A 12,743-nucleotide genomic window follows, 5' to 3' on the forward strand; every position below is an offset into this window, starting at 1 on the left:
AAAGCACCCCCCCCCCCACACACCCCAGACGTCAAGAACTACAGACTGGTATCACTCCTTTCCTTTCTTTCCAAAACTCTTGAACTTGCTGTCTCCAACCAGCTCCATCTCTCACAGAACTACCTGCTGTCTCCAACCAGCTCCATCTCTCACAGAACAACCTGCTGGATCCCAACCAGTCAGGATTCAAACCGGCTCACTCCACGGAAACTGCACTCCTTGCAGTCACAGAAGTACTACATGCTGCCCAGTCTCCTGCAGGCCTGGTTCTTCTAGAATCTAGATCTATCAGCAGCATTTGACACAGTGAACCACCAGCTGCACCTGGACACCCTTGCTGAATTAGGCATTGCTGGGACAGCAAGTCCCAGCGATGCCTAATTGTGAGTGCGTGTGCGAGCGTGTGAACTGTGTGAACTTTGTGAGCGTGCGTGCAAGCTCCTGCGTGTGTGTGCGTGTGTACATCTGTGTGTGTGCGTGCATGCGTTTGTATCATCGTATGTTTGTGTGAAAGAGAGAGAGAGACAGACAGACAGAAAGAGATAGAGAGTGAGAGAAACATCATGAATGTGTTTTTTGTTAGCATTTGTATAAAGCTGTTTCCCCATCTTCAAAAAGAGGTAAATAGTTTTCAGGACAGCTGAGTGTTCGCAGGCTTGGTCCAGTAATTGATTTAGGGTGCTCCGGCTCTCTCTATCAGCAGCTTCGTAGTGGAAAACAATATTCCTCAGTGTCTGACACAGTCCCAGAATGACTTGAGTCCAGGACTCCCAGCTGCCTTTGCTGCAAATTCGAATCCTATGAAAATCATTCATTTTAATCAGAGGTGATGAAATATTTACAAGACCACAGCTTGCATTGTGCAACAAACATTTTTTTTATGACTCAAATCATTATGGCTATTTTGTGTATTTAGAAATTTATGTCAATTCCCTTCACACAGTCTTGTGGACATTCCTATCTATCTACCTTCCTTGTGTTCCTCTAGCCTGCATGCCAGAGGAACACACCCACACACCCACAGGCACCACACGCACGCACGTGGATTATGGATGTATGTGGATTACATTAACATATCAAGATAAAGACACAGAAAGTTAGATGTGAACTAAATGTGAAGTTGCTATGCTTTAGTCTAAACCCTGACCACTGAGTGATTCAACATGTAAGTGTAAACTATGACTATATCTACTATCTACTATCATTTAAAAAGTTAATGAAAATGCACATTTCATGCTAAAAACGCAATAGAGAGAAGACAATAGATACTATGATACTGATTGGATTTTTCGGACCCTGTCTGAAGACAAGCCAAGGTCAAGTTTTTATTTTTCAAGTTGAACTTTCCAATTGATGGCGAGCCTCCCCACCAGGAGATTGATTGACAGCGAGTATAAACATCACACCCGTGAACCCCCCCCCCCCACCGCAGCACTGTCTCTCTCTCTCTGTTTCTGGCACAACAGCGCCCCTACTGGTACTCATAGTCATACTGGTGCTCATTAACCAACACATAGGTGAACACGGACATTGCTGTTCCTTGGAGTGGTTGCACCACTCAAAATTACTCTATAAAATGTTATTCTACTGCACTCTGCAGTAAACGCAATTCCCTCACACACACGCGCACATGCACGCACGCACGCACGCACGCACGCACGTAACTTGTAACTCTGATACTTACCGTTTTGGAACCTGCACCTGGAACTTTGACAAATACACTGACATCTACCTGGATGGTTTATTCCTTGGAACTCTGAACCCTAACACATATACTGAAACCTTACGTTTTTTTTCCTGGAACTGGGAACCGTGACTGAGTCCTAAAATACTTACCTATTGTAAAGGGCGGATGTTTGTAAGTTGTAATTGTCCTATTTTGATCTTTGTATTTCCAAATTGTATGTTTACATTGAATAGAGAAAAGAGGAAGCGCTGCGTGGTTCGCAGTTATCAGAAAGTGAAAACAGGTGCTCATTGGAGAGGCTTATAGTAGGTAAACATGTTTGTAGTAGTAGGCTGACATCCAAGTGTGAGAAAACAGGTGAACTTAAGAAAGATTCCAAGGAGCTCCGCTCAGTTGAGTTTTTAAAAGCCTCTATTGTATGTAGTCATGGCATTTAGCTAAGCAAAGTTAAAAAGTGGCCAACACGTTTCGGCTCAAGAGCCTTCATCACGGTCCAATGGATGTATATACTGTATGTTTGCATGTTTGTTTGTTTGTTTTTCAATATCAAATCAAATCAAATCCAAATATATAGCACATTTACACAACCTTAGTTGACCAAAGCGCACAGGTAAAAACACACGCATGCTCGCACGCATGCTCGCACGCACGCACGCACGCACGCACGCACGCATGCATGCAGGCACGCACGCACAAACATACGCATGCCGCAGGCACGCACAAACAGATGCATCTCAAGGGTTTTATCCTTAAAACATTTAAGATCAGATGTTATTAAATATGTACTGTAACATTTAAGATCAGATGTTATTAAATATGTACTGTAACATTTAAGAGCAGATGTTATTAAAAGCCAAAGACAAAAGGTGAGTTTTAGGGTCTTGATGGAGTGAGCAGATCTAATGTGTGGGGCAGACTATTCCACAGCTCTGGGGCCACCACTGCAAAAGCACGCTCACCCCTTGTTTTGAGAGTTAGGGTTGTTTGCAGTTGGCACAGTCAGCAGTGACTGGTCAGTGGACCTCACAGCCATGGGTCGGTTATGGTGCTGTTTAAGTTCTGCCATAATATAGCAATTCTATGTTTGAGTGGATTGAGGCTATAGGAGTTCAGGACTGGTGTAATGTGGTCAAATCTTTTGATATCTGTGAGAAGGCAAGCAGCAGCGTTTGTGAGGATATGAGGAGTGAGGATTGGTCACTGCCATAGTAATAGGGCATTGCAATAGTCCAGCCTTGAAGAAATAAAAGCATGGATCACTGTTTCAAATTGTTTGAGGGAGATATGGTTTTATTTTAGCGAGTAGCCGTAAATGAAAAAAGATGGTTTTGACAGCAGAGCTGATTTGTTTGTCAAATTTGAAATGACTGTCAAAGATAACGCCAAGGTTTTTTGCACTGGTGTGGATGTTGGAAGTGAGAGAGCCCAGTGTGTTTGACAGGAGAGGTGGGGTGATATCCAAATATGATGATTTCAGTTTTGTTATCGTTGGGATGTAGGAAATTTGCGTCCATCCAGATTGTAATGTCATCTATGCAAGATCGGGCTGGAAAGAGTTATTATACTGTTAGATGTAAGTGGCATCATGTACATTTGGACGTCGCCAGTGTAACAATGGAAGGAGATGTCGTGTTTGGAGAGGATGGATCCGAGAGCCGAGGCAACATGTATAATAAAAACAGAATATAGCCCAGAGGGACCCCACAGGTGAGAGGGGCTGCGGAGTGCGGATGAGGACAATTCACCGAACTGGACAGAGAAGGTCCTATCTGTCAGATAGGACCTGAACCAGGCTATAGGACAGAGAAGGTCCTATCTGTCAGATAGGACCTGAACCAGGCTATAGGACAGAGAAGGTCCTATCTGTCAGATACCAGGCTATAGGGCAGTACCGGAAATGCCAACAACCTGATCTTCAAGCCGTGATAGCAGGGTTCTGTGGTCGACTCAACAGTATCGAAAGCAGCTGAGAGTTCTAGCAGAACCAAAGTGGCGGGACTGCCCGAGTCAATAGTTAGAATGAAGTTGTTAAGAACTTTTAAGAGAGCTGTTTCCGTATACGGCCCAGTTTAAAACCACATTGAAAATCTTCATGAATGCCGTGATTGATTAAAAATAATTGCAGCTTGGTGTATAATAACTAACAATTATTTTAGATTTAACCCCTTTTGTTCTCATTTAAGCATTCCCCATTACATAGCTCCAGCTGTCGAACCCATACAATATCTAACCCGGATTATACTAGTACAGGAAATTTATGGAAAATACAGGATCAACCTCAAACTAATTGCAAAAAAACCAAACTCAGCTGATTTTGTATCTTCAATATATCCTGAATAACAAACAAAGTTGCCTGGAATTGTCTGAGGGGAAGTTTAGAAAGAAATGGCCAGATTTAGCCCAATGACTGTTTTTATGCAAAACGAATGCTTGGAATGGATTCAGCATCATGAAAACCCCCTAGTTTGACATGTCACATGCTACTTAAAGCAAAAGGAAATCTAGAACATATTTGCCTTATTTAGGATGTCTATGGTGGCCATACTGTACACTTGTACAGGCCAATTTCTAAACTTCCCCTCAGACAATTCCAGGCAACTTTGTTTCTGTTATTCAGGATATATTGAAGATACAAAATCAACTGAGTTCGGGTTTTTTGCAAATAGTTTGAGGTCAAATTACATTATTAGTACTGGACTAACTCTCAAACTATACCGCTTTTGAAACCAACCTGGAAATTAACACATACACTGACATCTACGTAGATGGTTTATTCCTTGGAACTCTGAACCCTGCTAACACATATACTGAAACCTTACCTTTTTATGCTGAGCAAAGCCAGCTGAGAGGCTAGGTTGGCAGTTTACATGGGACATTTGTGGTCATAGTGGCTAAATTTGGCATTATCGTAGTTACAATGAAATTGAGTTGACATGTTTTTTTTAAGGGCAACTGTTGTGTAATCACAATATTACACTTATTGGCGCACACACACACACACACACACACACACACACACACACACACACACACACACAAGCACGCGCGTGAGCATGCGAGAATGACTGAAAAAGCGACAGAGCTCCCCAGGAAGTTCCAGTTGCCCTTCCTCTTTGATAATTGCCCATAATTAAAATCATACAATCATGCTATGTACTGTATAAGTTCTTACTTAAGTCAGATTGCCCGGGAGGTCAAGAACAAAGATTAGGCTTTCATGTGAATGTCAGATGTGGCAGCAGATTGCTTTGTGGCGTCCTAGAAGCAAACGTTTGGGCAATGGAGTCAGTGCTATTCTAGATACAACAAGCATAATGCAATACTTTGTCTCCAAGTATAATATCCTGTTAATCTTTACACTGCATGCCTTACTATACGTCTTTGATATTGACTTGCTGCTAATATGCAACATTTAAGGTTTTAAGACTCACTGGGGGATTAGTAAATAGTCTACAGTATTTGCTCTATTTATTATTGTTTATCACATTTGTGAATTTGTATACGGTATACAGTTATCAACCCTGATATAAATGAACCACTTTAAGTTGAAAATCAAAGAAACATGGTAGCACACATAACATTACATCCTTCAAATACACAGAGCCTCTTGTGCACTTGTGTGCCAGCCTGATAATCATCATGTAAAACAAAGCCCCAAACCACGGCTTGACTTCTAAATTCAAAGCAGGTGGAGATGGAGGCCCGTTGGTAAAACAGCTCTCTCCGGTTGAGGAATTCGGACATGCTTGAATTTCATTGTGATGTTTCACGACAACAAGCATCACTGCTTAGCTAGCCCAGCCAGCTAGCCAGCCCATAATGCCTTTCTGCCATGGACATGTTTGACTGCTCTCTGGTTGGTCTATATGTCCACCCTGGGTTTAGATCAGTGGTTCTCAAACCTGGTCAGGTCAGGTCACCCCAGGCTGTAAATAATGTTTTCCATCCAAGGCACCCCTGAATTACACTAGCTGTTACTTTATAGAACCTTATCACATGCATGTCTTATTACGGCACGTACGTATGTATATCCCCCCCTAATAGGCCTACGTGTCCGGAGGAAAACTTGAGAGAATAGTAGTTTCCATTACGACAGATTGAAAATAACTTCACACTTGACATTTAACCCCAGCATCCCTATTTTGGCATCCCTGGACTTGCGCCACGGCACCCACTTTGAGAAACCCTGGTGGCTCCGGTTTGGCCCTGGCTGCATTGTGTTTTAGATGAACAGAGCTGAGCCCTGCTAAGCTGTGCTGGGCGAGTGGGTGTGTCCAGAGCCAAGAACACCATACTCTGATGACCGAGCACCCGAGGAGGATGTTCTCAAGCGAAGGAACCTAATCTTTCCCAGCAGGGATCCAAGCGACTCTGTAAGTGTATGAATAGAGATAATATCTCTATAATGAGGCCTGTTTTGTAGCATCAAAGTCTTCAAAAGGGTCTGAAACTTGATCTCCCTCTTAGCACTGACTAGCCCTCCGTAATAGCTCCCTATTATTAATTGTTTTGCCTGCCTGCTAACTCTGTTTCTCTTTCTCTTGTGTGTGTGTCTCTCTCTCTCTCTCTCTCTCTCTCTCTCTCTCTCTCTCTCTCTCTCTCTCTCTCTCTCTCCCTCCCTCCCTCCCTCTAGCTCTCATTCTCTAACACAATTTATTTGTCCCTCTCTATCCTATAACCTTTCTTTTTCCTGCTTTTTCTGTAGCCTAGTCCTCTTTCAGTTCGTCACCCTTGACCATGTGCTTTAACTACATACATTCTGGTACTTTGTTACCTAACATCAGATGGGTAGAAAAATGCATCTTTGACATTTCTAACCGTTTCCAGATATATGCCACACCACTGTAACCTTCAGTTACAAAATTCACATCAGGAAATTATATCATTCATATTGTTCACTGGCTGTAAATTATTATAATTTATCCTTTCAACATGTCCAACACTTCCTGTTTTGTTGGTTTAAACCCAATGCAGGTGTTCCTGATATCTTTGAGCTGCCCGCTGTGGTTGATTGAACAAACATCCTGGGCTGGTTGAGGAACTCAGCAGACCACCATCACTGCTCAGCCACGGTCAGGGCATGGCCATTTGCATATCCTGCTTCGTGACCATTGTCTATTGTCGGCGGCGCTGTGATAAGTGGGTGGACTATCTGATGGCAGCACGTATAGTTCTGAGAGAACCAATGCTGATCTGTAATGATTCCCTCAGAATCATCCCTGCAGAAATCCAGCAGCCAACGAGCAATATCTCCTGGTTGGCTTTTTAGTTTTGTTTTTCACCCAGGCTTTTTGTGTTTTATTTCTTAGATACAGTAAGAGAGTGTAGAGAGACAGGAAACCTCTCAGGAGAGACATGAGACAGGAGTTGTATTCTAACTCCTGGTCTGTGGCTCCAAGGAGCATATAGTCTGTGTAGTAACTGACTGAACCACCAGGCTCCCCCGACTGGCTTTTTGAGAAAAAAGAAAGGAAACAGCCATCTGTCAGGTGAGATAACGTGGCTGTATACTTCACTGATCTGACCATGGATAAAAGAGGAATGGATATGGATAGACGATAACAACATTAACAAGATAGGAACCGATAAGAACAGAAGGTTAGAGTGAGTCAGGATTATTCAGTCCTATTTCAGAACAAAGATTCAAGATTCATTCATACAGTTTTATTACCCCGTTAGTGTTTAGTTATGAAAGTGGAGATTTAGTCTTTTATCGTACACAGAAAGATGATGCAAGCATGAAAAACATTGCATTAAGATCTGCAAATACAGTAGCTTGGTGGGGGTGTTGAGATTGACCCAGTATCATTATAGGCAGAATGCTACATGACCCATTCAAATTATTCCATTAAGAAACCTCTTGTAAATAGAAGCATGACAAATCTTAAGAAATGTTCTTAAATGGCTCACTAATTGAAACCATCTTAAAGTGTGTGTGGGAAACCTTAGGAGTATGAGTCACAGTGAACTAGATTACAGTACAAGGCCTTTGAAGAATCATCTGAGGTAATTTCATTGATACATCTTGATTCAGTTTAATGCATGGTTATTATGCACATAAATTTATGTCATAACCAATTACTGATTTTTTCCTTCATATTTTATTCTTCCATTATCTTTTTGTTCCCCTTCTCCATATTCAGTCGTGCTGTGCCAATTTCCAATTCCCCCATTTAGTCAGCGCTGACCTCTGCTGTTGCTCTTGGACAGGGTGTCTTCCTACAAACATGTGACATAGCCAGCCGCTTCTCTTCACCTTACACATAATAGGGTGTGTAGCGCATATAGAGGCACACACTATCTTTCCAGCTCTGCTCCCACCACTGAACTGGCACCCCGGACAAGCTGTAGGAGTCCCTATAGTGCAGCGACAGAGATCGGCAGATCGCTCTTCCCCAATGGGCTTCCCATCTGCAAACACGGCCAATTGTGTTCATTGGAGCAACCCGGCCAAACTGGAGGAACCGTGAAGGATTTGAACCCAAGCCTTTCACGGTGATGGGCAGGAACGTTACCCCTGGCTGCGCCACATCTGCTCTCATTGAGACTGTACTTGATACAGTGTAATGTGCCAGAAACATTATGATTTTTACTTGTTTTATTTTTATGACTTGTTAATACGGTCTCCTACCTACAGCACACTTCTCCAATGCACTACATTTCCAGTATCATGTCCAAATATTACTACTTTCTAATGTAATTAGTGTCCCGTGAGGAGCTGACATAAGCAGAAGTTGTCCTTTTTTCCCTCACAGGGGACAGGTCATTAGTTCCATGTAAAATAAGCTGCAGACACATACAAGCACGTGTGCACTTGTGCACACTGGCATGCAGGCAGGCAGGCAGGCACGCACGCACGCACGCACGCACGCACGCACGCACACACATACACCCCCCTGCCCGCCCGTGCGCTAAACGCATTTCCCAAAGCAAGCATCTTGCGAAAAAGTATCTCTCCGTCAAGTTTCCCTGGCCATGCAGGTGAGGCCCTCTCTCCATCTGTTAAACAAATATGGAGCTTCTACAAAGGTGTGCAGAGGAGTTCACATGATCAAAGTGTGTGAGAATGGCAGCCTTGTCCCTGCCTGGCCATTATCAGGCCCCATGAATGCCTGTCTTCTCCTCTTTTGTTGGACCAGGCATTGACAGTCACTCACCCGGCAATGACTGTCACACCACTGCAAAGAGCCAGCCGCCGACAGGGGCCGGCCACATCAAACGGGCCTGTCGGGGGGCCCCGCTCGTGAACCGTGGCAACAAACACCTCCTGATCCTCACCTACAGCTCAGCAGCAGACACCCACTGCTGTGCTCTCAGCCACGGCCTCCATTGAGAAAAGATGTACTGCCTGGACCTCATTTCCCTTCATGCCCCCCCATCTCTGTGTGTGTGTGTGTGTGTGTGTGTGTGTGTGTGTGTGTGTGTGTGTGTGTGTGTGTGTGTGTGTGTGTGTGTGCGTCACAGTGCGTGTGCACGTGTGCGTGCGTTTCAAGTAGTGCTTGTGTTAACCTCCAGCCTGCCAAGACACAAAGGAGCTGCTAAAGTGTTTAAGAATGCTTTATGGACGCATGACAAGGGGAACCTGACACTGCTGGGGGCCAGAGAGCATACAGGATGTGACTGAGATGAATTCTGCTTTCCTCCCAATTTGGAGCTGAGTCACAGTTGATGTGATTTAAATTGTTTGAACTGTTGGGACATGTGCAATGAAAGATACTTTGAAAGGAAGCAATGTGTCGTATTAGGCCCAGGATTCTCAACCTGTGGGACCGGGGACCACTAGTGGGCCGCCAGGGTATTGCATGTGGGCACCCAAATAATTGCCCAAATGTGCTCTGAAAATGCGTGCGGCCCAACCATCTGACCACTTGCATCTCTTACTGTAAGTGGTGGTCAGACGGGTGGGACGTGAACGCCTTTGAGATTTGTGGGCCCTGATCTGGAAACAACATTAACCAATTAAACTCCAGCATCCGTATATTCTGGGGAAAACTTCCCCAGAATATGGCCGGTCTATAAGCTCACAGTGCGTCGTTGAGATGTGTTGTGAGCTTGTAGATCGGCTACAGTCAGCGAAGGTAATCAAGTTCAAGTTTACTTGAAAAACATCATTGCATAACAATATGAATTGTGATGTTTCTTACATTTTGAGACACAAGAGGACCGCTCTATTAAAAAAACAACAAACAAAAACAAATCATCAACTATCAATCAACGCTAAAAAATTACTTCTGGTAAAGCTTGTACGCCCTCGGGAGGAACGACATCTGGTGCCTTTTTGTGTGACTCACAGGTTGTGTGAGTGTCCTCCAATTTCGTAGTGTGTAGCGACTTGTATTTGTAGACAGGCTCTGGATCATTGGACTGGTCCCTTCTCTCAGTAGTCGATTGAATTCCCTTAGAGTGGCCTCCTCTCTCCTCGCCTCCAGTGGGGAAGGAGTTAGTTGGTATCCCAATGATTCGGCAGCACCTTCTCTGCAGACATTCCAGTTTCTGTATCAAGTGTTTTGGGAGGCCGGCCCAGACAGGTGAAGCATATTCCAGCACTGGTTTGATAAAGGTCACATATACCTGGGTCAACACATCTGGGGGGAGCTGTGCTCGTTTGGCCACACTCAGATAATGAACTCTTGGCTGAGCCTTCTTCAGCATGAACTGAACTTGTGCATCCCATTTCAGGTCGGAGGAGAGCTGTATTCCAAGGATCTTGAATGTATCCACCCTCTCTACAGCCTGGTTGTTCAAAACAGGGGGTATTGGTCTGTTTTGAGGCTCCCTGAGACTAATAACCATGTCCTTGGTTTTCACAGCATTAGCTGCAAGGCAGTAGGTCTGACCCCAGGCTGTAACTGCATCAACAGCTGCTTGCATCTGTCCCGGGAAGGGAGCCCATGAGATGTTCGCTAAGAGTCAAATCATCTGCATATTTTATTGGCTCGACACTAGTTGGTAACAAATGATCAAGAAAGTTCATGCAGAGAACAAACAGGAGAGGGGTTAAAACCCCACCTTGAGGGACACCAGCCAAAACTGCCTGCGGCTTAGAAAGATGGTTTCCTCATTTGAATGTTTGCCTCCTATCCTCCAGATAGCTGCTCACTGTTAGTCAGATGTTCTTTGATACTCCAAGCATTTTCAGTGAATGAAGGAGATGACCATAGTTGATTCTGTGAAACGCACGAGTGAAGTCAATGTATGTGACATGCATATCAAATTTAGGTTTTGCATCAACAGCATCATGCCAGCTTTGCAGAATGTGCAATAAAGCTGACACAGTAGATCTGTTCTTCATAAACCCATGCTGTGAATTAAGTATAGCCTTTTCAGTTTCCTGCAGAAGTTGGTCCTTCAGGATTCCCTCGAACACTTTGCCAACACAGCTCAGAAGAGAGATCTTCTGAGAATAGTTTAGAGAGCAGTGGCGGAAAAAGTACTCAAAGTTTTTACTTAACGAAAAGTATCAATACTGTAATATAGAAATACTCCAATTAAAAGTCTGGAATTCAACCTTTACTTGAGTAAAAGTGCAAAAGTATTGGCTTCAAAATGTACTTAAAGTCCCAAAAGTAAAAGTACTAATTGTGCAGAATGTGCCATTTAAGCTTTTCAAATGTATTATCTTTTCAAAATACCAGATGCGATTTATAGGGGCCTATAGGGCTGAAGTGGTTAATGTATGTTTTGTAATAATAAAGTGACTAGTAACTAATGTTTACGCTCCTCCCCTCCTCCCCACCCACAATATAAAAATACAATAATCTTAATAATTGAGAAAATAAATCAATTATAAATCAATACTGAAACCAGATAAAATCATTAAGGAAAGTTTATGCATGTACTATATGTGTACTATGTAAACTCTTAATTTCCATTTTCCAGCCATTCAGTTAAAATAAAATAAAAATCTCCACCCCCCCTGAGGGGTCGGGACCCTCTGGTTGAGAACTCCTGGGCTACAGTACCACCAGCTTCAGCTGCTTCACATTAATAAACAGCGTTATGACAATTCAGTGGTTATTTATTTTTCGCCACAACTAATATGGAGTTTCAAAACCACCAGTCTTTTGACACGTGAAGTTAAAATGGACAATATTACAAGCACACACAACACAAGACATCCTACATTTGACCTCTAACTTGACTTTTGTAAATATATTGTTGCCTGTGGTGAGACTGCCACCTACAGGCCAATTAAAGTATTGTTCCAAATGAGTCAGCGTTTGCTTTGCAATAAAAATGCTCCAATTAATTAGCCTATATTAAGAATAACGCTTTCACTCCAGACAGTGCGCAGTGCCCACTGAATATTGGAACTCCAACTCCATATATATGGCGATATCCGACAGACCGACATATATTCATTATATTGTATTGTGCATGTCTGACATCAATCTCCACTCCATAATTGGACCGTCTACGCTATGGACCAGACCATGCTGCAGAACTCAATATATGGATGACATGGACCATCATCAGCGATTCGTGACGTGACATGCCAGATCCAGGCATAAAAGGTTATTCTAAACACTGCGCAAGGCTGTCTATGACTCAGTCGGAGGCTATACTTAAGCCAAGATCTGATTCCAGCTGCCGTAAAAGCAGTAGCGAAATGCAATGATACAATCCATTATTCTGTGATCTTGTAACGACGACTGAGACACAAACACATCCTGTTCGATTAGCGTGGTCTTTTTCAAAATGGCAGCCTACATACGAGAGAAGTAACTGTGTATACGAGAGAAGTTAATATGTCAACATGTCACTTCTCAGAATCTGTGCCTTTTCAAAGAGTTGGAATCGCTGCAGTTTATTCGAAAGATATGGACTTCGTGGACTTCGAGTGGACTGTCTAACGACCCGGAACAACGTTATAAGGCGCATATCAGGTAATAACGTCAGTCATGTGGAATTAACTATCCCGCACAACAAACCTTGCATGATGTGACAGCTTTTTCTTAATGGTTGTCTCCTAGTTCAGGTCATAGCTGAGCTCTAATGAAACTTAGGCATAGAGCTATGGACCAGAGATAATTGTCTCCTCGTATTCGTGAATAGG

The 12,743-nt window shown here is 43.3% G+C and overlaps 1 protein-coding gene across 1 annotated transcript in view; it reads left to right on the forward strand.

Moving 5' to 3' along the window:
* Positions 1 to 12,406: 12,406 nt before the first annotated feature.
* The window catches only part of polrmt (polymerase (RNA) mitochondrial (DNA directed)), a gene marked incomplete at its 3' end in the record, with an annotated part of 63,518 nt that continues 63,181 nt past the window's right edge, over positions 12,407 to 12,743 (forward strand). The window contains exon 1 of the mRNA XM_080770514.1: positions 12,407 to 12,573. Coding sequence (XP_080626640.1) covers positions 12,444 to 12,573 — 130 coding nt within the window. The 5' untranslated portion in view covers positions 12,407 to 12,443. The remainder of the gene's footprint in view (positions 12,574 to 12,743) is intronic.

This window comes from Protomyctophum bolini (assembly GCF_963924005.1).
Source record: "Protomyctophum bolini genome assembly, chromosome: 8".
Taxonomy (NCBI): domain Eukaryota; kingdom Metazoa; phylum Chordata; class Actinopteri; order Myctophiformes; family Myctophidae; genus Protomyctophum; species Protomyctophum bolini.